This window comes from Cebidichthys violaceus, unplaced genomic scaffold (assembly GCF_023349555.1).
Source record: "Cebidichthys violaceus isolate CVI_PGR_0920_01 unplaced genomic scaffold, fCebVio1.0.p SCAF_25, whole genome shotgun sequence".
Lineage (NCBI taxonomy): Eukaryota > Metazoa > Chordata > Actinopteri > Perciformes > Stichaeidae > Cebidichthys > Cebidichthys violaceus.
The window spans coordinates 6860013-6886806 of NW_027176428.1; the positions used below are offsets into that span (position 1 = coordinate 6860013).

The following is a 26794-nucleotide window of genomic DNA, read 5'->3' on the forward strand; positions in this document are numbered from 1 at the left end:
TAGAAAAAAATACCAGGCATGCATATATACACACAAATGTTGTAGCCTCTGCTCATACTGTATGTATAATATCTAATGGATGACCCTTTTCAGCCCACCAACTTCACAAACCCAGTATATGCCACTCTGTACATGGGAGCACACAACAGCCGCAACTCTCTGGCCAGCACAGATGAGAAGAAGGAGTTGCTATCACGTGGAGATGAGGAGCCCCTTGTGGACCCCCTGACATAGACTGTCCATTGACCTGGATCACAATATTCCAAACACACCCCTCTTCTTGCCTTTTAAAGAAAAACAAATTTTAAAAAAATCGATAAAAAGTGTGAGAGAAAATTGATTAAAAAAAAGTGTGAACACTGTATAAAATGTACAAAAATGAAGGACTACTTTTGTATGTGATTGCAGTATTATATTTTGTTTTTTTGAGATTCCTCTGGTCAAAAATGAATAACATTTTCTATGAGAGATTTTTAATTTACACTTTGTCCCTTACCCTTTACCTAAATAGCCACTACCTCTGTGCAAAATGAAATGGAAACAAGAAATTCTGAAAAAAGATGCTATCATTGGAGCAATTTTAATTTTTTATTTTTGTATGAATTGTATAGAAAAGAAAAAAACATTGTTCCATTTCACCAGTGCCAACTGTTTGTTGTTTGTGTTGACTTTGAGCGGGAAAGGCAAAACTCAAAGTTTTCTAAATCGGTACATATGTTGTCTTGCTGGAGTGTCTTAGCAAGATTGTGTGAGACAGATTTGTGATAGCACCGTTTGTGTATAGCACATGGAAAATGTCAATACCAGATGGCAACTACAGTATTTCCACATAATTTCTTCTCAGAGAACAATGTTCATGAAATGATTGTTGTCTTCCTTGCACAGAATTCATATTTTACGGCATAGTGTATACTGTAGGCTTTATACCGTAAGATGTAAAACAGGTATGTTTGTTTTTATCACATTGTATGACAGTTGGAGCTCATGTGTTGCTGAAGTGAGAGGGTGAGAGGTGTTTTTGGTGTGTGATTATGGAGTTGGAGAGAGAGGAAGTTGGTCATGGGTTAAACATTCCAGCCAGAGTGGTGGGTGGAGATTACAGATGTAAAGAGATGGTAGTTCTCTGTTTATAAGAGTCGTCCTTCACAAGGAAAGGGAGGCTGCAATTATGGTAAAATTTAAAGAAAAGATGGGTCTTTTCTTTGTCTTTTGTTTCTTCAGTCCATTTTTTTGGTAAAGACCAGATATCATCCGTCTGGCTTTGTGTGTAGATTTATCTTTCTACCTTTAGAGGATCAAAGTCTGTACGTTCACAGTTTTGTAATCACTCAGTCTTAAGTGCATTATGTTCATTTGGTCTTTAGCATTTCTCTGCTCTTCTTGAGCTCTTTCTAATCCCTCACTTTCCTCTGTGCCCTGCTGCTGCTAATGCTACCATTCTGGTTGCTCTGACACGTCCTTACGCTCAGCCTCTGTCTCAAAATGCTGCTTTCTGTCAGAAATGTGTCAGCCATATGTTAATGCATGTGAAAAGTAACACCAATCTTTAATGTAACTACAATAACAAGTTTTTATTTTGCTTACCTGTCAGCAAGTGATATTTTACGCTGTTGTATATGTTTTGACTTTAATTGAGAGAGAAGTACAATCATTTTACCTAAAGGACATTTTTGCAAAATCATACATGCATTTTCAGAATTGTTTTTGATTAGTCCTTGTTTTTTTTCTAATGAAAAATGACACATAGCTTTTATAGTACACGATGCATGAAGGCTCAGACTTTCTTCTGGAAAGAGAATAATGTTTAATTTTTGCTGGAGTACTTTACAAACTAAATAACAGATATTGTTATAAATAAAAATTTAAAAAAAATTGTACAGAAAACAAACCATTGTGTTTTGTGTTTTTTTCCACATGCGTGCTGATATAGTGATGAATACTATGACTCAGTGTGGGTTGGTTTAATCATTTATTAGGCAAATTGTAAATCAGATTGTGTACTGTAGACATAAAGTTCAATTTCTGTATGCAAATGTCATTGTGATTCTGTTATAAGTTGAGAAACTGTCAATCAACAAAATAATGAGGAAATCCTTCATCAAAGAACGTTAAGCTTAATAGGTGAAGATAATACATTCTGCTAAATCATAAACTCTTAGGATGTAAATGCTGTCTGACACACCTCAAAACAACCCATACTGATAATATGAAGAATTACAAGAGAAGAAGAGACACAGCATAAAATACGATATGTGCATTCCAGTAATTGCTTGTTCTACATGATCATATAATGTTTTTTTTGTGTGTGAAAACATCTCTCCTCTGCTACTCTGTACGGAAGTCTTCACTCGACACCTTTAGCCTTCAGCTCCTCTTTGACTCTGCTCAGGTAGCCAGGATCAGGATACCCAAAACTGTGGAAGCAGAGTATGTACAGGTGTTAATGCATACATAACATTGTTAACATTTCAGCAGACTTGACATCAATAGAATACATCAGAATATACATTAAAAAAGAAAGAAGAGATTTGTCTACTATACCCCTGTGGTCCTCCTGTAGTGCTGGTCTTGTGGTGAATGTCGTTCCAGGTCACTTGGTTGTCCATCCCAGTCGTTCTGGACGTCCCAACAGTAAAAATGAGCTTCTGATCAAACGCTTTCTTCAACAGGGCCAGCACTTCTCTGCCCTCTTTGGTATCTGGCAGATATGCTGTTCTGCGAATACCATGATAGTGCTTCCCAGGATTTGAATGTTTTTCCTGCAGAAGGAAAATGAGAAGTAAAAATAACCATATTAGAAATAAACTTAAAAGTTACCAAATTGACAAAATGTCTCAAAATATTTAAATGAAGGCATTTACCGTCTGCATTCCACCTTGAATATCATAGTAGATATTTATAGTGCCGCAGTCTGGGAATCCAGGGAGGGATGTCATACTTTCATAGCTCGTCATTTTTCCATCCGGCTGGTCTCCTCTTATCAGACCAAAGACATCTTTGCAAACAGGACAAATGTCCCCTATGCTTTCTCTTGATTTCGCCAGGCATTCTTCACAAAATTCATGTTTACACTTCAGCCGTTTCTTGTTGGTGAATTTGTCCATGCATATAGGACAGTCTTCGTCTTCTGCTGAGTCGCCTGCTGTTGCCCCCCCTCCTGTGGCTGCTTCAGTGTTATATCCTGGTTGTCCATTCAACCCAGGTCCATCGGCGGCTCCCTCTGACTGCAAGCCAGTCAACCCAATGGCACCACGTTGTTGGGAGAAGCTCACTGGTGATGTGGCAATCTTCTGGTACAGATGAAGAAGAGCTCTGACAGCGTGGCTCTCCATGGACGCATTTCCTCCAGATTTTTTGTAGCAAGCTTTGACTTCAACTTTGCCCTGACTGGCGCACGATTCTTTAAAGTCCACACCAAACTTAGCTTTGATCTTAGCTATTTGTTTATCATAGGAAGCAGTCACCAGCTTCCAGTAGCTCTCCTCCATGGTGAGTCCAGCATTGACAAGAGGGTCTTTGATGCTCATGCCAATGTTCGGTGATGTGTCTCGAGACGGCCATGTAGACTCTCCAAAACAAGTGCTGGTATTTGTTGTTGTGGTTAAGGACTTTCTGATGGCATCTTGACTTTGTCTTGGCCCACATACGGTCATTTCTTCAGAGGACACAGTAAGCAAAAGCTTGTTTTCCTTTCTCTGGATGATGTTCACTGTGTCCTTCCACTCTTCTGGATTCACTTCCTTGAGAGGAATGACTGAGCCATCTGATTCACCCAAGCACTTCTGGGCAAGGCTTGTGAACTCAGAGAGAGCTTTTTGTGGGTCTCCATCTTTCTGGTCTCCTTGAAATGTCACATTTACTTCTGCCATGATTTTAACTCCATTCTCTTTCTCTATACGTTTAATTTCCTCCTTGTAGATGTGGTTCACGTACCAGAAATGGTTCACAGAACAAGTGCACTGCTCCTCTCCTGCTGCAGAAACTGCACTACGCTGCACCTTCTCCTGAAAAAAAAAACAATGACCTAACTTAGTAAAAAGCCTTAATTTTCAATGCAATTAATTTCCTGCAGATTCACACAGTACATACATTATCTTGCTCTGACACAGATGGAGGAGGAAGCTTTACTGAAGCTTCCTCAGGTGCTTGTGTCTTAACCTCTGGCGGTGTCAAAGAAACAGACTTTATTCTGATTTCTGTCTTTTTATCTCTTCCCGACAGTTGTTGTCCACTTAATTTCTGAAGCTCACTCAGGGCTTAAAAAGAAAAAAAAAGACAAACACAAAATGAATATATTGCCAAAAGAAATTGAAGAAAAGAACTATATATATATATATTCAATTTGTAACTTTCACACTATACCTGGAGCGGGTTTAAAACGTATCGCAGCACTCCCATCTTTTGAGACATTTAACACTTTGCAGTCTCCATTGAATTTGTTGTTTTTGTTGTTGGCCCAACTCTGAAGAATTTTCTCCAGTTCAACTTTACATTTCTGCTGTTGAAAACCCTCTGACCACTCGACTGAGAGAGTGACTTGAACTTCTTCTTTGTTCTATTATAAAGTCATCAGAGACAGAAAACAAGTTACAGTTAATGTAAATGCATTACTAATCAAGACAGTACAGAATCATCGATGCCCTTCAGCCTAAAAGGTCTGGTTAGAAAATAACTTTCTCTAGAGAATTGTAAAAATAGTACATAGAAAAGTGAATGACACCACTGTCAACAGAACAAACAGCCAATTTTGACTTAACTAACATTGCTTTAACTACGTTACAGCTATTAGTGGTGTAACGGATCACGGATCAGTTTGGATCACCCCTCCCGGTTCGGATCACTTGTGAACCGCGGATCAATTGAGTATTGTTTTAGTCATCATAGTGTGTAATAGAGTTTTACTGCTGCTGTTGCTTTTCAAGTAATAAGTCCCCGAATATCAATGCAAAGTGTCAGTGCACAGATATAAAGCAGTAGTGTGTTCACGTGAACGGAGCGTGTTACAAGCATTTAATTAACGGTGAAAGTCATGGCGAGCAGAGGAACTTCAGAAGCTCCCGGCGTCATTTAAGTCGCAAGTTTGGGAGCATTTTGTCTTCCCTGTAACTAATGACGGGATGAGGGAGGTAGACAAAACCGACAACGGCAAAACATCGGGCATGTCCACACATATGAAGCGCCACCGTCCCAGTCTGTCAGAGACGGGGTACAGATTTCAAATCTGGTTAAAGTGCTTGAGCCACGCTACGAAATCCCCTCACGTACCCACTTCTGTATGAAGATCGTTCCTCTCTGAAAAGGAAAAGACTGACGGCTCACTGAATCACGAAGGAGTGGAGATTCAAAGTCCGGTGCTGCAGACACGCCCCCTCTGTGAGAGTCACACAGACAGGTGCTGTAGACACGCCCCCTCTGTGAGAGTCACACAGACAGGTGCTGTAGACACGCCCCCTCTGTGAGAGTCACACAGACACACACCTGGTGCAGGTGCTGACAGAAGCAGTAGAGTGGAAGCTAGACAGGCCCAATAGCAATATCCCAGTCACCACAGAAAGGTCTACCCTCTCCCCAGACAATGGAGATATTCTCATCTTTTTGAAACAAATGTAAAGTTGTAGACCATTTCACAGTAATTGTAAACATTATTGTATTTGAATGACATAACCTGACAGGAAGTAAGCATAGACCCAAGTTGTTGCCTAGCAGTTCAGTTCAGTTGAAACAGTTTAAGGGTAGCTCACTGGCTGTTTCTTTCTTTCAACATTGATCAAAGGACGAGGGTATCAACATACCTCATGTTGCACTTACACTTAACAGAATTGAGTATTCTTGAATGTTTTATTTATTTAATTTTCTTTCAAATTGGAAATATTAAATATTTTAGTTTTTATGTAAGACTATATAGCCCAAAGTTCTTTGCTTTAAGTGTTCTTGAAGTGCTTTAGTTAATAAATGGAAAGCAAAGTTATATTTGTCTCCTCCCCTTTTCTTTGCTGATCCGAAAAATGATCCGAACCGTGAATCAAGAACCGTGAGGTTTGTGATCCGTTGCACCCCTAACAGCTATACATAATGTCGATGACCTGCAATCTGTTCATTGAATAGAATATGACCTAAGCCGACTGCTTCAATACAGCAAACAGTAACAGGCTGTGATAGAACCTGTGACTCATTTACATACTTTCACTTTCACATACACTTTACAGAACAAACATACACGTACATACACCGGTTTTAAAATGTATAAACACTGCTCATGTTTTGGAAATGTCACTGCCACCGTGTCCACAATCCGCACCAGTATAATAAGAAGTAACTGGATTTGAAGGTTCTGTGTTATTGAACACCTAAACACATCACAGGCTCACTTAACACCTACCTCAGCACACCCGTCATGAGATGTCGAAGCCTGCTGGCTGCCGTCAGAACACTACAGGATATTCAAATAAAAGAGACAACTGCAGCATGTACAATTACATGTATAACTTAACAGTCACTGTAAATAGTCACACAAAATACCACAGCTCCTTAACCAGTTGTCTTTCAAACTTCTTTGTACAGCTACTCACGTCCATGGGCTCCTCTTGGTCATTGCCTGACATGTTGAGTCTTCTTCCTTGAACACAGAGCAAATCATATTGACAGATGACCGCAGTGCGTGTTGCCACAGTGCCAATTCGAACAACCAACAATGACTTATTTGATGTATCTTCATAAAAAACTGCCAAATATCAACATGTTAAAAATGAACTGTATCGCTCCACTCCACTTTCGTTTACGGACGGCACGCTAAATCTAACTTTAATGGGTTATAAGTTCGCCTTCAACGGTTTTTTATTTCCTAAATTTTTCACACGTTTTGTCACAAACTTTACATCAACTTTTTGAACATACGTACACCACGTTAAATATGAGTTTTAAGACGCATATGAGTCGACTTACCTTCACCTCGCTCTAAACTTAAAACGCAGCTTCTTCCTGATAAATGAAAGCGAAAGTATTGTAGCTCCGCGAGACGAGAAGAGTGACGTCATAATGTAGACTCGACACCAGAGCCACAGAAACAACTTTATAGTTTCTACTCCTCACCACAGAAATGCAGCTGCAAACTTTCCACTTATAGTGAGGTCACATATTACAGAATAAACAAGACAAGACTGAAAGAAGAGAAACTCAAGCCAGGCCTTTTTTAAATCGTTTTTTTTTTTTTCTTCTGAAAAGTACATTGTAACCTTGTTAAGAAAAGTCACATAAAGATTAATAATATTCTTATTGCTGCAACCTAAGCTCCCCATTGACATCAGGACAGCAGAAACTCAGCTTCCGTTACAGACTGAAGACTTATCTCATCCGACCGCATCTTGGCCCATGAACTAATATAAAAATATGTTTGTCTCTTATTGTTGCTAAAAGTAGCACTTGATCAATTGATTTTTATACTTTTTAATAAATCAACACTGGATCACAACAGGAGTGTTACAGCATGAAATGGAAGGAGAAAAAAAAAAAACAGACAAATATTTTAGTTTTTATTCAGTTGAAAAAAAATATGTTCATAGACTTTAAATCAGGGGGCTGTCTGTCTGGACATTTTCAATGCTTGGCTGAACATACAACTCTAAGAGTTCAATCTACAAAACAGACATGTTTTGCTTTAAATAGCTAAATAAACAAACATAGGAGTCAACTACAATTTTTATACAACACAGTTGCATGACATGTTTACAGTATACATTTGATGTTTCATAGCCAGCGGCAACTACAAACTGGACTTCTGCACAGACCCAAGCACTTACAATGTGAACGGTAAGTAGCTAATTTTTTCTAAGGTTTTGCAGGGAATAAAGGGTTGGACTCAAATGCAGGGAGACGAGGGAAGGATAAATGTGGATTTTAATGGGAACAAAAAAGTATTCAAAACAAAAACATGGGAATCAAAAGTCCAAAGAATAAAATCACAAAAAGTCCATGAAAATAAAACATCCAAAAAAACAGGGAACACGGCAGCAGACACAAGATGTGGCAGGCAGGCAGGCAGGCAGGCAGGCAGGCAGGCAGGCAGGCAGGCAGGCAGGCAGGCAGGCAGGCCAGGTAACACCAAAGACAAACCAACACTGAGACAAGGGCCACACAGGGTTTAAATATACAGGGAAGGTGCAGGTGATTAGACACAGCAGGTTTCAATTAATGATGTTTTTTGTTTTAGTCTTCTTCCTTGAACACAGAGCAAATGATACAGATGACCGCAGTGCGTGTTGTCACAGTGCCAGTTAGAATCAACCAACAATTAATTATTTGATGTATCTTCATAAAAAACGGTAAAAAGGCAACATTATGTTAAAAAGGAATTGTATTGCTTCACTCCACTTTCGTTTACGGCACGCTAAAGCTATAAGTTCGCCTTCAACGTTTTAATATTTACAAAATTTTTTGTCACAAACTATACATCAACTTTTTGAACATACGTACAGCACCTAAAGTATGAGTTTGACGCACATGATACTTACTCTCACCTCGCAATGAATTTAAAACGCTCTTCTTCCTGATAAATGAAAGCAAAATTATCGTAGCTCCGCGAGGCGAGAAGAGTGACTCGACATCAAAGCCATAGAATAAAAAAGATTTGGCTTTTTTTTTTATTCAATGTCATATATTTTAAGAAGTTCATAACAAATCTATAAATGTCTTTAATAAAATCTAGTTTTCATTATTCAACATTTAACACAACACAGCTGGTAATGATAATAAATATAAAATATAATAATAATAATAATAATAATAATAAATATTCCACCTCAGAGCTTCAGCACAGAGAAGACGTTGTCTCAGTTGGCCTGAATCAGATGTCATCCATTGAGGTTGCATATCTAAAAGTGTGTGACAAATAAACGCACCTATCCACTCTATCTACCTACATATCTTAACATTCAACACAACAGACAATTTAAGTAAAAAACAGACAACATTAATACACTTTTAAAGAAATAGTAGTTATATAGCCTCATGGAGATTTTTTCTTAATGGCTGTCTCCTACATTTGAAGTTTCTCTGTATCATTTTCCATTTAAATTCATTTTCTATATTCAGTTATCAGTGGCAAGATCTTTTCACCTACAGTATACCCACAGTATATATATCTCATTAAATATATAAGTCATCCACTATCACAGCAGATTCATTAGCTCTATCAAACAATTTAACAAAGAAGGGTTAAAAATATAAACGGTAAAAGACTTGGTAATACAATGTAAAAAAAAGGTGGATAAAACTGTTCAAGCCTAACACACAAAAAACAGTTTCACAAAAAGAAAAAAGTGAGGTGTGCAAAATGTCTTTATTTTTGTCATACCATCTTTCAACAAATAGCATTGGATCTGATCCAAAATCTTTGCAAATATACACAAAATCAAACATGATATAATTGTGACGTAGGTGTAACTAATACATGTCTTGTAAAAAACAAAATCGTATAAAAATTATTTTCAAAAGCAATTTCAAACACAAACATAGCAAGGTGCTGTGAAATAAAGAATAACTTCAACGTAAGCCTGTCATAAAACAGAACCCCAAAAAACTGCACTTCAGACAAGATACTCTCAGATCTAAAACATTCTTGCACTAAGAAAAGCAAACAAAACAACGAAATATGACTTCATTCTTTCTGGATCTGTTCATCCTTCACTTGCTCCACTCAATCTTAAAACTATTATCTCTTCATATCGTAAAGTAACCTTCAGTCAATACGAACTTTCACTCTGTTCTTGTCAACTTAGCTGCATCAGCCTACTTATCTTTGGGGAGAGTATTGATGTATGTGAATATACTGTGCAGTCCAATTCTATACTATATGGTAATACATGGAGAGCCGGGTGAATGCAGGTAAGGCTGCCACGGTGGTACTGTATGCAGAGGTGGGAAGGAGAAGGCATCATTGTGAGCTGCAGCAGTGGCACAATGCCAGGTTGAGCGGTGACATTGTTGTACTTTGACATGTGAGCAGAACGACTATTCAGCTTCATCTTTCAGGGTGAACCTGGAATAAATAGAGGGACAAAGACAAATGAAAACTATGCACTTTTTGCAGCCACCTTTCAATCCGAGTATCACTTTAACAAACTTGCACACAGTCTGCTCACCATTCTGTGACACCAGGAATCAGGTCAACCTGAGCCAACTCGATCTGCACCTAAAGAATAGGAATGACATGTCAACATCAAGCTGTACATACATCTTTGTTGTCATATTTGCAGTATTTCTGCATGTATTCGGTGCACTTCAGAGTGAAAGAATTTAAAAGCTAGGAACACACTTCAAAACAGTTAAAAATGACTAGGCCGGCTAGCATTAGCGCACAGCTTGGCCACATCTGTATAAGCGTGGATTTAACAAAAATATCTCAATGTGTGTTGTGGAGGAGGCACATACAGTATGACACTCTTTGGATACCCTGATGGCCACTTATTAGCCTTTAGAGGTCTCAGACTGACCTGTCCAATGATGTCGCGGCTCCTGAACGAGGCAGAGTTATTCTTCACTGATACAAAGAGGCGTTTGAACCTCATCTCATCCAGAGACAGATCATACTCAAACCTTAAAAAAATTGACAAAGATGATTCAATGTGAACACTAACAAAGCTCTTAAGAGATTGATAAAATCAGCACAGGAATGTTATGATAATAAAATGACCTAATTATTTAATTACCTCTCATTGTATTCTGGGTTGAGGTCTCTTTTCTTCACTGCTGTCTTCCTCTTGGTGGCCTTGCTTTTGTCTGGCAGCAGCATGAGGGAGACGTAGCTGTCTACTCCATCCTTACTTTGAGACAACAGGCCTCTGTACACAGAAAGAGAACGCATATCTTAAATAACTGTGTTGAACCGTAAGAATATTTCAAAGTCCCAGTATGTTAGAGCAATATAGTGCCAGTTTGCAAACTAGGGCTGTTATCCGCAATGTCCTCCACTGTTTGTTAAGAGGTAGGTTTTTCTTAAAGGGTAGGTTCATAGACCCTTCTCCAATGTTACTATAAACATCAACAAATTTCTGGGAAACAAACTTGATACAAAGCCTAAATTGGAAAAAACAACCTTCACAAAGCCTCAGATAACTAAAATACTAACGGTTTGTCATTGGTGAAAACACAAGCCGACTAAAACACACTATTTGAGGAAGCACACCTGCAGGCATGGACGATGACGATGAGATGTCTCTCCTGCGAGGCATAAGAAAGAGACAACTTCACCTGCCCAGATCCACAGCCAGAGGCAGCACACGGCAGAGTCCCTGCACTGATCATATCCACCATTTTGGAATGTAGAACCTATTGAACAGATGTCATTGTTAATTTGTTGTTATGTATTACTATACGTGTGTGTGGGCAGATGTGTTTGTCACCTTGAGTTCAGCCCTCAGCAGGATCTGACTCTCAGATGCAGCTCCATCCAGATGGAACCACTGGTCCAGGACCAGTTGTGGCTCTGCAAGCAGCTCCTTCACAGGAATCACCAGTGATCCCATTGGCTGGTCCCAACCACTGGACAACTGCAATGCAAGAAAGAAAGGGACTGAAAAAATCACTACATTAGTGCTGTGAGATGTGAGATGCAGAATAAATGTAAATAAATGTCTTGCCTTTACTACAAGCATCTGATGTTTAGGGTCGTGGACCAGGAAGTAGAAACACTCATTCCACTGAGGATTGGTGCTGCGCTCACACAGCTTAAAAGATGATGAAAATATATGATAGAGTTGTTACAAAAATAATGTATCTATCAGACTGACAATAGAGCACCATGCATCAAAAGTCTCACTTTGGTTTTGTAGGTTGTTTCACCCAAAACAAGTTCAGCTCCTGCTTTGGGTTCCTTTCCACTCTTCTTCAACTATCAATGGAGAGAGAGGTATTCAAGTTTTATCATTAGGAAATCATTTTTTATTGCATGGTATGTAAATAAACTAGAGGGGACTTACAGGTAATGAATGTGCCCTCTCCAAGTGGACAAAAAGTAGAGCAGCGGAGGGGACAGCCTTGTTTTGATAAGACTGGAGAGATTGAAGCTGCAGCACCTGTGACATGGAGCAAAGCCAGGTAGGAAGTAGATGATTATTTCGCAACGTGCAATGTGCCCTGCGTGTTGGAATGTGACAAGATAGCATTATTTAGGAGGCTGCCTTGCTATGGATACTTAAATAGTGCTTGTTTAAAGAGTGTTAGATTAAACAGTGGGTGATAGGGCGGTAAACACAAGTAAGGACCGACCTGGTCAAGTCTGACTAAATTTGACACTGTAGGAACCCATTCCAGTATCAAGTGGACCCGACCAGACTTCACATCATTCAGAGTGTACCACTACAACAGAGAGAAAGTCATTTAAAGAAACAGGGCAACGCCCTTTATATAAGGAAATGACACAGAACAGAGTTGAGAAATCACATGGCATGGCTTCAGATCATGAGTTATTGACTAACCTGGTCTGTGTACTGGGATCTGATGACCTCATTTAGCTTAATACTGAATCTGTGAACATGAAAACAGGCAAATGATTAACAAGATGTCTTACTTCCAGAAACAAAGATTCCCTATGTCTATACATAGACACTATACATATAGTGTATATTAATAGCACTTAATGAAAACTGAAGAAAATAAATCAACCCCCTGGATTGATAAAGATCATTTCCAATTTCTATTTGTAAATACCCCTCCTGTAAATATTTCATAAATCCACCCACATCAAATATTAAGTCTATGTTGATGACTGGCAGCTGCTGGACCCCATGTGAATGGCTATTGCATTTCAGTGCAACATTATGTAAGTCAGAGGTGTATCTCTGTAATAATTCTTACCATGCAGATCAGTGCACTCAGTATTTCTTCACTTCTTATCTAATACTTATATAAGTTACTGATTAACCAACAATAAGACACATACCTGCCAAGGAAGTCATCAGAATCTAAATCCTTATCAAATGCTTCAAACTTGATCTCCTGGACGCTGCGCTCACTCAAAACCAGCTGTTAAAAACAAACAAAACACATTTTTGTCCAAAATACTGTACATGCATTGAAATCCAGACACTATGCAATGCTTAAACTGAGAATACTTCATACCTCATACATTTCCTTCCATGTTGGGTTCAGATTCTCCTTGATGACATGACTTTTAAATGTAACTCCCCCTATGTTGATCTTGACATAGGGGTCGCTCTTGCCCTTCACCATGCCCCCCATCAGGTTATCCTTGGCAACCAGATTCTGGGCCTCCAGCAGGTGAATCCTCAGCAGCCCCTGCAGGATGAAGTGTGTAAATGTTACAAAGCATAAAGCGAGTCACTGAACACACAAAATAGTAGCTTGGTAATGTGACTCTACTAATATTAAAGAGCAACCCAGATGATCAGGCGTGTGTGCCCTCCACACAACATCGAGAAGTATGACTGGAAAAAAAGGCATTTTTTTCTTTTTGTCATAATTTCAGAATATTTCTCTATAAATAATGTAATCTTTGTTTCTTTAAACATACCCACATGAGTACTACTAAAATGGTGGTCCTGCACCTTGCTGTACACTGCTAAAGGACGTGTTTTGTTATCGTTTAAAAAAATACAATTATACAAAAAATCAAAAAGGAACAGTGGCGAAGAACAAATACCACAGTTCAGTTGGTAGCAGCTAATTATTTAACTTCCACTCTGCTAATCAAGCCATGAACCCACCTCTTCACCAAATTCCTGGCTGGGGGTTGTGTGTGGTTGAAGAACTTCCCCAGCTTTGGGGATTTCTGAGACCTCTGCTGGCCCCAGGGTGTCACTGGGAAGACTAGTCACTGTGGCTTGAGCAAGGTTGCCTAAACCAGTACTACACAGACACGGTGCAGAAATGTAAACATGTTTCTTATTAGGTCCATTATAAATATTATATTTATGGATCTTTGATGCAACAATAAAGGATAAAAAATTCAGATTTTCTTATTTGCTGTGACGTGGAGCTCACCCTGCTGTTTGCATTTTCTGCGGTTCAAAGTCTCCTTCAACTGCTGTGTCTGACTGTGTGGGATACTCTTCTGGATCTGTTGGCTCCTCCACCAGCTGAGCACAATTACATGAAGGTTACGAAGGTGTAAATAGACTGGTTAAACATGATAACAACTGACTATAATGCGTTTTGACTCACTGCAGCAGCAGGGAATGTATCAAGCGCAGCGTGAATGGCAGCTGGTTCAGTGGGAGCAGCATCTTCTGCGGAGGCCGCAGCATCTGCTGCTTCAGAGTATTTAAACTGGCTGGATACTGCAATCGATCTGAAAATACACACTGCTGTTAGAAAACACCACAGCCGGACTCCTGACTGGAACTAACAAAGGAGAATATTAGCTTTTACAGGAGCACTACATTTTTATTTCATGTTTATTAGTGCTAGTTTATGCTTCAAACTTGTATTTATTTCTATTAATATTGAAAATACACCAAGTTACAGTCTGAAGAGTTTTATGTGTATTATTAAACCAGGCACACAACACTCACTCATCTTTTGTCAGCTCTGAGCTTTTTTTGTCCTCACTGGTTGTGGAAATAACCATATCTTTCTTCTTTGAACCAGTCGCAGAGGGCTGTGGCGCCTCAGTCATCCTTGAGCTCAGGACCTGTCAACATCACATTTGCTGTTGGCTATTATGTGTATCCATGACAATGGTAACAATGCCCTGTGTGTGTGTCCTCCCGTACCTTGAGTTCAGCCCTCAGTAAGATCTCACTTTCAGGTAAGGCTCCATCCAGAGGCATCCACTGGTCCAGGACCAGCTGTGGTTCAGAGAGCAGCTCTCTCACAGGGACTACAATAGATCCCATTGGCTGGTCCCATGCGCTCGACAACTACAGAGATAAGGACACATGAATAATGCCGGTCAGAGCGGGAGATGTTCCTGACACTCGCAACAGTCTTTAGCTACTTTTGTAGAGTACACTCACTTTTATTATGAGCATCTCCTCTCTGGGGTTGCAAACCAGGAAGTGGAACGCCTCATCCCACTGAGGAGATCTGGAGCGATCACATACCTTCAGATAGAATAAGAGGAAGGGTAAGTTGGGCGAGGGGTTGTTCTTTGTTTATTCAGTTATTGTAATCTGATTAGGTTGTTACTTCTCTTCTTCTTCTCTTGCCGCTGGTATTTTAAACAGCCTAATAAAGGTATCGACAAGTATTACTGTCAAGCTTTATGTCTTTTTCAATACCACCAGTGGGGGGCGGCAATGTTTACATTATTCAAACTTTAAACATAGTACCCTTTAGTCATCTATCCCATAAAATGTTGAACTATTTGCCAACAAACTGGTTAGGTTTCTTGGAAATTATGATGGTGACTTCATAATGACATTTTATCGATTAATGATTATCATAAATATTCATTTGTTGCAGTCTATGCTGGTACAGCAAAAGTGTGGGTTTCTTTAATGTCTTTATCATCAGTCTCATACCTTGGTTTTGTAGGTTGTTTTACCAAAAACAAGCTCGGCCCCGGCCTTGGGCTCCTTTCCACTTTTCTTAAACTGAACACAGAAAGACACATATGTGACATTATGTGAGTAGTTTGTATTCTCTGACTGTAAATACAGCAACAACCGTTACAGTCAACTTCCCTTTCTTTTAAAAAAATGAAACATTCCTGAATAATTGCATCACATAGTCCAACAACAGTGACTGCTGAGCAGCAAGCAACAACCATTTCTCAAAATCTTCATTTATTTTAATCCAGTGAAGACAAAAACATTATCCTAAAGAGTAGAAAGTGTTTTTAACTTCATGCCAATAGAGCATCTGTTTATCAAAATGTGCTTTCCAAACTGTAGTCTATCTATAACTCTGAGGCAGCACACTTATTATAGTGTTTTTCAGTACTAAATTACAAGGGACTCACAGGCAATGAGTGTGCTCTGTCAACATAAACAAAGAGCAGGGCTGCAGAGGGAACAGTCTTGTTCTGGTAAGACTGGAGAGACTGCACATGCATCACCTGCAGCAGAGAAACACATGAAAAATACATTACTATGACTCGGAACTGATGTGCCTGGTGAAATAAACAGGACATCATTATGGAATAGAACTCATGTGGGAAGAATAGGCAACACAATTGATAAAGATTATAGATATATGCGTGAATAATGGAAGAAAACATAAACAAATAATAAAAACTGCACTAACTTGGTCCAGGGTGTCATTATGCGACACTGCTGGTACCCACTCCAATATCAGGCGAACACGTCCAGACTTCACGTCATTTAGGGTGTACCACTGAAACAGAGAGGGACACTTACTAAATTAAAGCCATTGATGACACCGCAGCAATGACTAAGGTACAGTAAGGCTAGCAATACGGACCTGGTCGGTGTACTGGGAACGGATGATATCTGCCACACTGATTTTGCATCTGCTCAGAATGAAAACATTTTTTGCACATTTTATACAAAACGATGTGAAAATGAAGTCAGACCCTTTAAGTGCATTAAAATGTTAAATCTAAATGATTCATATTTTCTAATGCTGTGAAAGGTTTGTTTACATAAGAAATGGTAGTAAACACAGAAGAAATAAAAATAGGATGACTTGATAAACACCAAATGCTGATTTTTTCATAACTCAAACCAGACAGAAAGATACCTGTAATTTATGCTTATAGTGAAATAACTACAGTTTGAGCGTGTAAATGTTGACCCACTGAATACCATGCTGAGGCAATAAAGCGTTTCAGTCATGGGCAACTAGAAACCTCCACATTAGCCCTTACCTGCCGAGGAAGTCATCTTTGTCCATGTCTTTGTCATGCAGCTCTACTTGCACCTCTTGTCCTGACTGAGGCCTCAGCACCACCTTAGAAAACACAAGAGTTAAACAGTTAATAATAATAAATGAGGTGGATAGCTTAAAGTTTTATCATTGCAATCCTATTTTAAATCATGCTCAGAGCAGATGAGACTGTCATTTCATACACACCTCATACATCTCATTCCAGACTGGGTTGAGATTCTCCTTGATCACATTACTCTTAAACGCATCTCCTCCAACATTGATCTTGGCATAAGGGTCACTCTTGCCCTTCACCATACCACCCATCATGTTATCTTTGGCAACCAGACTTTGGGCCTCCAACAGGATGATTCTCAGCAGCCCCTACAGGAAGGGATCATTAAACTGTATATTGCTAGTTTTTTTGTATTAAATGTGATTGTGTCATGTCGTGGTGCATGTATCTGCTCCTGTAGATCACTATTTTGTGATAGTACCTCACTGGCAAAGCTGAGGTCTGGGGAAGTATGAGGAGGTTGTACTATTGCAGGGCTTGGTAGTTCTTCCACCTTCTCTTCAGTCACAACAGCTGCTGTTTCCTTTACGTCAACATCTTCATGTAAGGTCACTGAGGAGGCAATAGTCTCCACAGGAGGAACGTCCACTGAACTTGACCTAAAACCCAAAGAGTAGCAATACAAAAATGTAAGTGATGAAAGGGCCAATGGAACGTATGGACAGACTTTTTAAGTTAACTATCTCACCTAAGCACTGTGTCTATTTCCTGTTTTCTCGGAGCCGGGGAAGGGTCTGATGTTGAAGTGACAATGGCCTTATCAGTGGTATCCGGACATTTGCTGGGAATCAGCATCTGCAGTTGAGTCAAAAATTATTGTTGTTTCAATTTGTTAACCAGCTTTGTATCCGTTTTGATTGTATATATCTAAATCAGTAGAAGTACAAAATTAACGAACTGTCTCAAAAGCCTCATGACAAAGAAATAAAAGATACAGAGACATATAAATAAGAAATAAACAGCAAAACATGATCCAGATAGTTACACTGAGTAAAAATAAAATATGGAAAATATAAATACAGATAAAGATTTAAAGAGATATTACAGTTACACACTGAGAATAAGTTATAAGGGCAAAGAAGGAAACTAATAAATTAGAGAAAGGGACTTATAGTAAAAATGATAAAAAAGATATTTACAAAATATTTTAAACAATTCAAAGAGAGAAAATGACAGGCAAGGCAAGGCAAGGCAAGTTTATTTGTATAGCACATTTCAACAACAAGGTAATTCAAAGTGCTTCACATAAAACCATTAAAAGCATCAAACCACCTTGAGTTCAGCCCTCAGAAGAACCTGACTCTCAGGTGAGGCTCCATCCAAATGGAACCACTGGTCCAGGACCAGCTCTGGTTCAGAGAGCAGCTCTCTGATAGGAACCACCAGGGAACCAATGGGCAAGGTCCAGCTGTGGGAGAGCTGGAGAAACACAATGCAAGGTGTTAGCATAGGTAGTATTTATATATCGGACATCCCACTCTATTTACATCTGTATGACCGACACTCTTTCTGTTCCACTTTGATTGTGCATTGTAGTGAGCGTACCTTAACAACAAGAATATCTTCTCTGGGGTCTCGAACCAAGAAGCAGAATGCTTCATTCCACTGAGGTGATGTGGTACGATCACACACCTACAGATCCAAGAGACAGTTAATATTACTGACACATCTCATGCCAATCTTACAATCAGTGCTTAGAAAGTACCTTCAAACATAGTAATATAAATTCCAAGCAAAATTAAGTTTGAGGTCTTACTGTTGTTTTGCGGGACACTTCTCCAAGAGTAACGTCTGCTCCTACTTTTGGCTCCTTACCACTCTTCTTAACCTGTAGAGAGACAAACAGGCAATAACAATATAAGCATGTGTACATTAAACAATAACTGCATATCCTGACATCACCCTTAACATCAGTAGAAAAAGACTCACTGGTAAGCCATCCGCTTGCCCCATGAAGACAAACAGTAGAGCTGCTGAGGGAACCGCCTTATTTTGGTAGGACTGCCTGGAATAGAACTGAAGAACCTGAAGACACAGAAAGAACCAGTGAGTATGGATCAAGTTTACCAGCAAATGGCCCATCAATCCATGTCTAGTCTGGGAATACCAACCTGGTCCAATCTGTCTGACTCTGAGGCTGTCATTACCCATTCCAGTATCAGGTGAACTCGACCAGACTTCACATCACTGAGAGTGTACCACTGAGAGAAGAATTTGAATAATTTTAACACAGGAAAAAGGTTACAGATGTATATCTAGTGGATTAAGGGTCTTATCAAAGTGAGTTGGAGACATGCGCACCAACGGGAGTTAGACCCAAGATATGGCAGGCTTTCATGTTTGCATATTCTGACCGCACTCTTTGAGGCTAAACATGCAGCAATGTGTCTGTAAAGGAAGATCCCACCTGATCAGTGAACTGTGAATTGATGATGTCCTTCAGACTGATCTTCAGCCTGTATGTTGGGATAAGTGAGATTAGAATTTATCACAAAATCCATACTTTATAATTCATAACATGATTATTTATAGCTCTTGTACCTGCCCATGAAATCATCCTTCATGTCCATGTCTTTATCAAACACCTCCATGTGCAGGTCTTGGCCAGGCAGCTGGGTGAGAATCACCTGAGGGGTGAACAAATGTTGCAAATGTAAAAGGACTGAAACCAATTTACAAATGCATGCAAACTTCGGCCACTTTTTCTTTTCAACAAAACTGTTAACTTTCAATAAATAACCATGTGTTATTTACCTCATACATCTCATTCCATGTGGGGTTAAGATTACTCTTGATAACCTGACTTGTGAATGTTTCGCCCCCGATGTTAATCTTGACATAGGGGTCGCTCTTGCCTTTTACCATGCCTCCCATTAGGTTATCTTTCGGAACAAGGTTCTGTCCTGCCAATAGGTGAATTCTAAGCAGTCCCTGAAAAAACAATTGCAAACACATTAGAATAAGCATGTGCAAATTCAGAAAACACAATCCTAAGTGTAATGTCCTCCATTACCTCTGTGGCAAAGCTAGAATGGGGGGAGGTCTGCTGGGGCAGCTGTCTGGACATTCCAGACTCCAGATTAGATGACGCATCAGATGGAATACGTTCCTCATCTAACCACAGGACCTATGTTACAAAAGAAAAGAGAAGAAACAGCTAAAATACACAGTTGGGACACCATTATACATTATATCATACTATGATTAATAACCTCCAATATTGTGCTTGTTTATTTTTCGTATTGGTCATTAATTTATCCAATGCAGTGAAGCATTAGTGAATGGGTCATGTTGCCATTTACTCTGAGAACTGTGTTGATATAGATGCGACTGGCAGATCCAGAGTTGTCCAACTGGAACCACTGGTCCAGAGAAAGATTAGAATTGGACAGCAGACGGGACAAAGGGATGGTCAGACTGCCCAATGTCTGCACACGGTCAGCGTCCTTCACCTGGTTTATTTAACATGGAGGAAAGTCAAAATAAGACCAATAGAAGTTTAGCTATCAGAATACCAAACACAAAGTTCAGTGCAGAGACGCTAATCTTTTGAGCTGTTACCTGAATGTCTATGTCCTGCTTGCGAGGATCCTGGATGAAGAAGGTAAAAGCTTCCTCCCACTCTGGATTAACGGTTGTGTAACAAGTCTGAAGACAAGAATAAAGTGTGCGTATAAAATAGAAATAAATGAAACACAATCTATAGTATTATAATTGGTTTTCCCAATAGATATACCTTGCTCTCTCTAGTGATGTCCTGCACAGACAACTGCACCATGGGATTGGGCTCTTTATTTCCCTTCTTCATCTAAAAGATACACAGTTAAAGACAAACATGAATAGACAGCAAGGCATGTGAACAACGGCATACTTTAACCAAGAGCAGAGCAATAAATAGACTTTATCCTACACCCTGACAACACGTGGTTGATGTGAATAATAGTGTGCACATGGTTACCATAGCAACAGCACAAATAACTGACAGGAAGTACCACACAGCATGGTATAATCAAGAAGTATAAGCCAGCATCGACAGAAACCACAAAGACCGAGTTTCATTCCAAAGATTCTGTCACTACTGTTCCCTTCTGTATATGAATCCACACAGTAGGAAGTGAGCGTTTCACAGCCTTGGACAAAGTTAGCCACTGAAATGAAGGGCACGCCAACAACTTTGTGGAATGTCATGACAGCTGGCAGTTACAGCTCTGCCCCAGTTTAACCACACACAGGAAGCAGCTCTGTGCAGAGCACGAATGTGGGCAGAGAGGGTAGAGCTATTTGACTCACAGGAAGTGCCTCAGCCTTGTCTAGATATACAACCAAGATGGCTGAAGAAGGTGGATCGGCAGTCTTACTGGTGACACTTTCATTCCTCTTTAGGATCTGAGGGAGAATTGCAAACAGGTGATTTTAGAGTATAAGGGATTTTTTGTTAATGCATCAGAGCAATGCATTAGTTGAATGAGTGTGAGTGACTCAAACCTGCTCTAGTCGATCAGTGTTAGGCAGCAAGGCCAACCACTCCAGTCTGAAATGAACCCGTCCCGACGGAGTTTCTTTCAAAGTGAACCACTGGGAAGACAGCCACAGGCACACGTAAACAATACAAAGATTAAAAAAATGATCCTGTAGATCACTATTTTGTGATAGTACCTCACTGGCAAAGCTGAGGGCTGGGGAAGTATGAGTTCAAACTGTGACTGAGACGATAATAGATTTTACTTACATCATTGACGACTACGGACTTCTTCACAATGCCCAAATCCAATTTGGTCCTATATGGGGGAGGAGTGTAAGACAGAAATAAATAAAAAGAAGAAATTGTATTGCTAAAAACAAAAGGATTATAGCATAGAAAGCAGATGGTGTAACTTTAAAAGTACAGAGACATGCTTCATAAAGAGGAAGTGTACTTTTTCCAACTGGCCAGGAAAGATGACAAATGAACGGTGACAATGCTAAATTGAACGTAGGCACACAAGAGACATGAATATGCATATGTACCTGCCCAGGAAATCATCCTGGTCTGGGTCTTTGTCATATACCTCCACCTCCAACTCTTGACCAGGCACTTCATGGACTATAACCTGATGTACCAGACACACACAAGGACATGAAGACTGACAGAGGGATTTGTATGGAAGCTGGCTGCGGCCTCATGCGACCATGAATGAAAATGAGCATTCCTAGCGCTGTCAGTCTAATCCCTCAGAACAGAGTGAAATGATACATGATTGAGTCTGTGCAATGATGACACAAATATGAAGCCTTCCAGTAAACCTTTCATTCTTTTTACCTCGTAAATCTCTTCCCACTTGGGAGAGTCTGTGTTGTCAACGTGTTTGGAGGTGAAGGTCTGAGGGCCAACCCTCAATATGGCATAGGGGTCAGACAAGCCAGCCATAACCCCTTTCACGTAGTTGTCTTTGGCTGCTAGATTCTGTGCCTCCAGTAGGTGGATGCGTACCACACCCTTAGAAATAAAAGGGAGGGGACTAAGATGTAATGTACTGGTGTTGATGAGATGTGGAAATTATAGAATAGTCTTCCTCTATCTGTAGGTGCATATTTAGGCTTTACCCTGGGCAAAGGAGAGCGTAGTTGGGCCACATGCAGGTCTGGAACCAGGGGGACAACCAGGCGGTTGGGCAGCACCAAGAAGGAGGCAATGGCGTCCATAATCATGCTGTCAGACATGACACTAAGACAAAGAAACAGCATTTTAATGGAAATGTACTGCTGTATTGACTTTATCATCTACTATTCACCGTGTAATAAACCTCACACATCAAAAAACATATTGTGAAGTTGGGTTTGTTATATGGTTGTGGCTATAACCAATGTGTAAACCAATGGAAGTTGAAATTAAATGAAAATTTCAGCATGACTCACTTCAGTCCAGGGATGTCCAACATATTAGTCAGTCCAGTCCAATTGATGTCTAGTTTCTGGTAAGAGATAACACAGAGGAATGTGCTGTATATAGCAAATCAATCAGGACAGATGTGAAATCAATAGCATGAGAAGTATACGAGACTCAATGGAGCTACATGGTGTTCACAGGACAAAAAGAGGTGAATGTAGATGGACGTACAGGCCGCTGGATGAAAAACATGGTGACCGCACCCACTATGGGCACATCTCCAATCAGGGGCTCCAAAATCACCCGCATCATCCCATGTAGCTGAGGACAGAGGAGCATGACAGATGTTTGTGAAAAACATGGATAAACGCTGACAGAGTGGCACTTTGTCTGTATAATTCTGTTATCTATTTAGACAGGCAACATCTTTGTATTAATGACATGCTACTCGGTAATTCAATCGAATAATACTTCTAACCTTGAACAGAAAACTGACCTGTATTCCTTTGACTCCAGCTTTGCAGAAGTATCTCTTCACCTCAACGTCAATCTCTACATTGCCAACATAGCTGAGGATACAATGAAGAACAAAATGTCATCGACAGTAGGGCCTTTTAAACATTGTGATACCACGGTGATGGTGTTCCCAAATCCAACGAACAATCGATAAACATTCACCTAATATACAGATCTAGCAGGACTTGTCCTTTGTCATTTTCGGTGTGTGCCTTGATCCCTACAACCTTCATGGCCTGCAGCAAACAGAAAACACATTTTCAGCACAATAAAAACAACATGCATCATTTGTGTGAATCTATACGGCAGTGTCATATTATACTTGAGCTATCAATGGCATTACCTTGTCTCCCATATCCACTTTTGTAAAGCTGAGGGTTTGGAGGTGGGCACTTGAGGCTCGGATAGATGGAGCAATGGTTTCTACCAGCAGCTTCTCAAGGTATTGGCCAACAAATGGCCACACCTGCTGCAGCACCTATGCAGGCCAACAAGGACGTGGTTATAAGCTGCTCTTATTGGTAAGATGCATACCGCAATATGCACTGTACATCCCTGCAACCAGAGACTACCTCTTTAAGAAAACTTTGGCATTAAGCCACACGGTCGCAAAACGGTCTTCCAAATGCCACAGCTTCCATAAGCAATAACCAAAGAATGATAAGAGACAGCTGTTGCCAGTAGTCTACTTTTAGTCCTTACACACACCACAATGAATCCTTTGCTCTTCATGTGTTCATGTTTTACACACTGTTAATGGATGCTACATAAACATGTTAAGTTGTTACGTCTTTATTCCTTTGGTGAAAGAACCAAAAGCAGAGGCACTGCTTGTTTGTCTGACTGTGGAAAAAAACAAAAAACAGAGTTGGTTTCAGTCTGGCATAAGTGGAGAGTGAGTCATCAGCTGCCTGTTCCTGGGAGGGATGCAGCCTGAGCAACAAGGGAATCTGCTGACCTCCCCTTCACTAAGCAGTCTCAAATCACTGCTTTGTCTGGCTCTCTGACGCTTGGATCTCGAGGTTCCGTCAGCATGAGTATTTTTGTTACTGTATATCTTCATTAGTTTGTCTGAGCTACAAAAAGCAAAGGGGGGGGGGGGATGACGACAATGGCTGTAGTTTTATTAAGTTTAGGGGGCTGGGAAGCTCCTCCTTCCTGTGAGCTAGCCTGTAATGAAATGGAAATTTTGAGAGGGTTTGCCTGGCACTGGGCCTGCTCTCTGCAGAACAGACAGAGTGGCTACACTAATGGGGGTGTGGCCTTTTCTGGATCATGGCAGCAACAGCAGCAGTGCTACCAGCTATTAACCTAGCATGCTGCACAGAGTGTCAATCAGCACAACAGCTGAACAGACAGACGTGTGTTTGCTGTGGGCTTAACAAAGGAGGAAACACTAGTGTCTTTGAATTAAGTAAACAGTGAAAACATGAAGCTAAATATAGGGAAACACTGATATTTTACCTTATTCAGCCACTCAACCTTCTCAACATCTGGAAAGCTGACCTGAAGGAAATAAAGACAATGAGTGCACATACTTAAATTATGCATAACACACAACAGGATAGGGAAATGATTCAGTCGTAGCTTATACAGTTCAGGAAATGTCATCAATAGCACTGTTGGTATTATCCCAGTGCTTTTTGCACCAGGTTTTAGACTGTATAACTATTACAAAAAGAAAAGCAGATAAGTGCAGCAACTGTCAAGATAACGTTGAATGACACAGCTTGCTGTTGTGTGGTTTATCTTTCACAAGGGACAAAACTTTTACAAGATGAGTGTGCAAACTCAAGAAAATCCTAACATGTGGCCACTTTTTAAATACTTTAATGAGGAGTATAGGCATGCTGTCTGGTTATGCAAGCTGAACTGAAATCACTCAATGAAAACGAGTATTCACAGGAACCGTATTTGGGTGTGGCCAGATGTTCTGAGTCAAAACAGGCCCATGTGGGTTTCAGCGTTTCTATTTTGGGTACATATACTCTCCAGATGTACAACTTGAAAACCAAAGCTATTATACTTCATGCACAACTTCCTGCCACCTTTAGCACAATGGAGTAGTTGGTTTGAGTGTTGTTCTTGTTGTTGCAATGCATCCAGAATTGCATCATTGTACTTTCAAACAAGTTTAGTCTAGAAATACAAACACACACAGCAGAATTTGGCAGCTGTCTAGCATGGCAGAAATAATTGGGGGATCAGAGTACTGCATTTAGCCGAAAGGGACGTTTGCACACCTGGTTGCGTGTTTCATTTAGTACCAACCGGAATATTTGATCGGTAACCTGTATCTTAATGTAATATTATGATGTTAGGGTCACTGCTACGTTTTGTCTTGCTATAGGTAATTTAGGGTTATTCTAGGTCAACATGGGTCCAGGAAGGATACTGGAAAGCTGGTGAATACTGGTGATAGATGCCATTAGACACACGCTGACAGTTGTAGGGTATATCCTTACCCACGCCGGGAGGCCTCGCTTGCTTTTGGACACTGTCATGGACGTGTACTCCTCCTCGTTGTTGAGCAGCTGCATGGCTGACCTCAGGCGCGTCTCCTTGGCTTCTCGGGCATGTTTCCATCCCGTGTAGACCATCATCCCGAACACCAACAAGCTGGTGCTGACCCGGTAGTAACCGGCCAGGTAGACGGGTAGCAAGGCGCCCAGACATTTCCCAAACGTCCAGAGCACCGCGACCGCACTTATCCCTTTAGGCTTGGGACCGTCCGTCTCCACGACGCTCAGCGCTTTCTTCTCAGGGTCGCCTGTGCTCGCACACTCGGCGCCCTTGGCCTCACTCGGCTCTGATTTGTCACTTTGCATACTGGTATCCTCTAGAAAACGATCACTTATGTGTTACCGTTGGATACACAATATTCGTAAGAGTTTTAAAAAGGATTTAACGGTTAAGTTAGTCTAAACGCCACATTCGTAACGTCAGTTAGCGACAGTTTCAACTAAACGCACCGCTGTGCGTCGCTTGTAACGTTACCGTTAGTTCACTGTTGGTCCGTGTCGCATCTTGAATACTTTATCGTTGAATTGGAGCAGTTTTCACGGACGAAGCACGGGTCCAGAAAAAGTGTCAGACAATGTCTTCCCCCCTCCGACTGTCCCGTTATCTGGATGAAAACACGCCCACTCTGAAGCAAAAAACCCGCATCTTTGACTCTTTCGCTACTGCGGCAAGACCCTCATCCAATTTGTAGTAATTACCGTTATTACTGCAGCATTACGTTACCGAGATTCGCCACTTAATTATACACATACAACTTAAACTGTATCAGTGGTACAATGCAGAATATATCAAATACGTCACTTCTTCCTGTCAAGTCGTTAACCCACCAGCACCCCTGGTCGATTCTCTCTGCTGCTCCAGTTTATTTAAAAAACAGCCGAGTGGACGTTCTCCTCGATCCCTTAGATCCGGTGAGACCGCACAAGCACCAGGCCATGATTCCCATGGTACACCAACACCACACACTCCACTTGTTTAAAGAGCCACACGGATGTGAGGCTACTGGAGAAGCAACAGGTATTATATTGAAG

General features: G+C 40.4%; 3 protein-coding genes across 5 annotated transcripts in view; 1 reads left to right on the forward strand and 2 right to left on the reverse strand.

The window, feature by feature from the left end:
* Positions 1-1888, forward strand: part of LOC137879366 (low-density lipoprotein receptor-related protein 1-like) — an 88278-nt gene extending 86390 nt beyond the window's left edge. For all 3 annotated transcript variants that reach the window (XM_068720010.1, XM_068720012.1, XM_068720013.1), the window contains one exon: positions 94-1888. In XM_068720010.1, the coding sequence (XP_068576111.1) occupies positions 94-234 (141 nt within the window). In that variant the 3' untranslated portion in view covers positions 235-1888. The remainder of the gene's footprint in view (positions 1-93) is intronic.
* Positions 1889-1956: 68 nt separating this feature from the next.
* LOC137879367 (E3 ubiquitin-protein ligase DTX3L-like) lies at positions 1957-6988 on the reverse strand. Its single transcript, XM_068720014.1, has 8 exons — positions 6943-6988; positions 6570-6616; positions 6380-6430; positions 4363-4555; positions 4090-4256; positions 2862-4004; positions 2542-2759; positions 1957-2414 (listed from the first exon to the last, which is right to left on the reverse strand). The coding sequence occupies exons 2-8, from the start codon at positions 6600-6602 to the stop codon at positions 2345-2347; spliced, it is 1875 nt and encodes a 624-aa protein (XP_068576115.1). The 5' UTR covers positions 6603-6616; positions 6943-6988; the 3' UTR covers positions 1957-2344.
* Positions 6989-9315: 2327 nt separating this feature from the next.
* Positions 9316-26684, reverse strand: esyt1b (extended synaptotagmin-like protein 1b). Its single transcript, XM_068720111.1, has 52 exons — positions 25706-26684; positions 24705-24746; positions 23584-23718; positions 23403-23476; positions 23221-23293; positions 22956-23045; positions 22754-22809; positions 22442-22562; positions 22158-22334; positions 21866-21948; positions 21588-21636; positions 21344-21433; positions 21149-21244; positions 20595-20666; positions 20420-20506; positions 20161-20310; positions 19872-19985; positions 19613-19789; positions 19400-19485; positions 19266-19314; positions 18970-19059; positions 18788-18883; positions 18615-18686; positions 18404-18490; positions 18131-18277; positions 17547-17653; positions 17280-17457; positions 16990-17166; positions 16784-16866; positions 16378-16426; positions 16201-16290; positions 15917-16012; positions 15477-15548; positions 14970-15056; positions 14727-14873; positions 14526-14644; positions 14176-14302; positions 13996-14090; positions 13719-13860; positions 13114-13290; positions 12935-13017; positions 12471-12519; positions 12262-12351; positions 11973-12068; positions 11813-11884; positions 11634-11720; positions 11397-11543; positions 11180-11322; positions 10704-10835; positions 10488-10590; positions 10137-10186; positions 9316-10033 (listed from the first exon to the last, which is right to left on the reverse strand). Exons 1-52 carry the CDS (start codon positions 26066-26068, stop codon positions 10006-10008), a joined length of 5502 nt encoding a protein of 1833 aa, XP_068576212.1. The 5' UTR covers positions 26069-26684; the 3' UTR covers positions 9316-10005.
* Positions 26685-26794: the final 110 nt, after the last annotated feature.

Bases quoted from the DNA above. Each gene is read 5' to 3' on its own strand.
- esyt1b (XM_068720111.1), bottom strand. From the start codon at position 26,068: ATGCAAAGTGACAAATCAGAGCCGAGTGAGGCCAAGGGCGCCGAGTGT. The intron at 12,520-12,934 runs GTATGTGTCTTA...TCATGTTCACAG, and splicing joins TCTGATGACTTCCTTGGCAG to ATTCAGTATTAAGCTAAATG. The intron at 11,721-11,812 runs GTGAGACTTTTG...TCATCTTTTAAG, and splicing joins AAACAACCTACAAAACCAAA to CTGTGTGAGCGCAGCACCAA.
- LOC137879367 (XM_068720014.1), bottom strand. From the start codon at position 6,602: ATGTCAGGCAATGACCAAGAGGAGCCCATGGAC. The intron at 4,257-4,362 runs GTATAGTGTGAA...TTTCTTTTTAAG, and splicing joins ACGTTTTAAACCCGCTCCAG to CCCTGAGTGAGCTTCAGAAA. The intron at 2,415-2,541 runs GTATAGTAGACA...CTGCTTCCACAG, and splicing joins ACTACAGGAGGACCACAGGG to TTTTGGGTATCCTGATCCTG.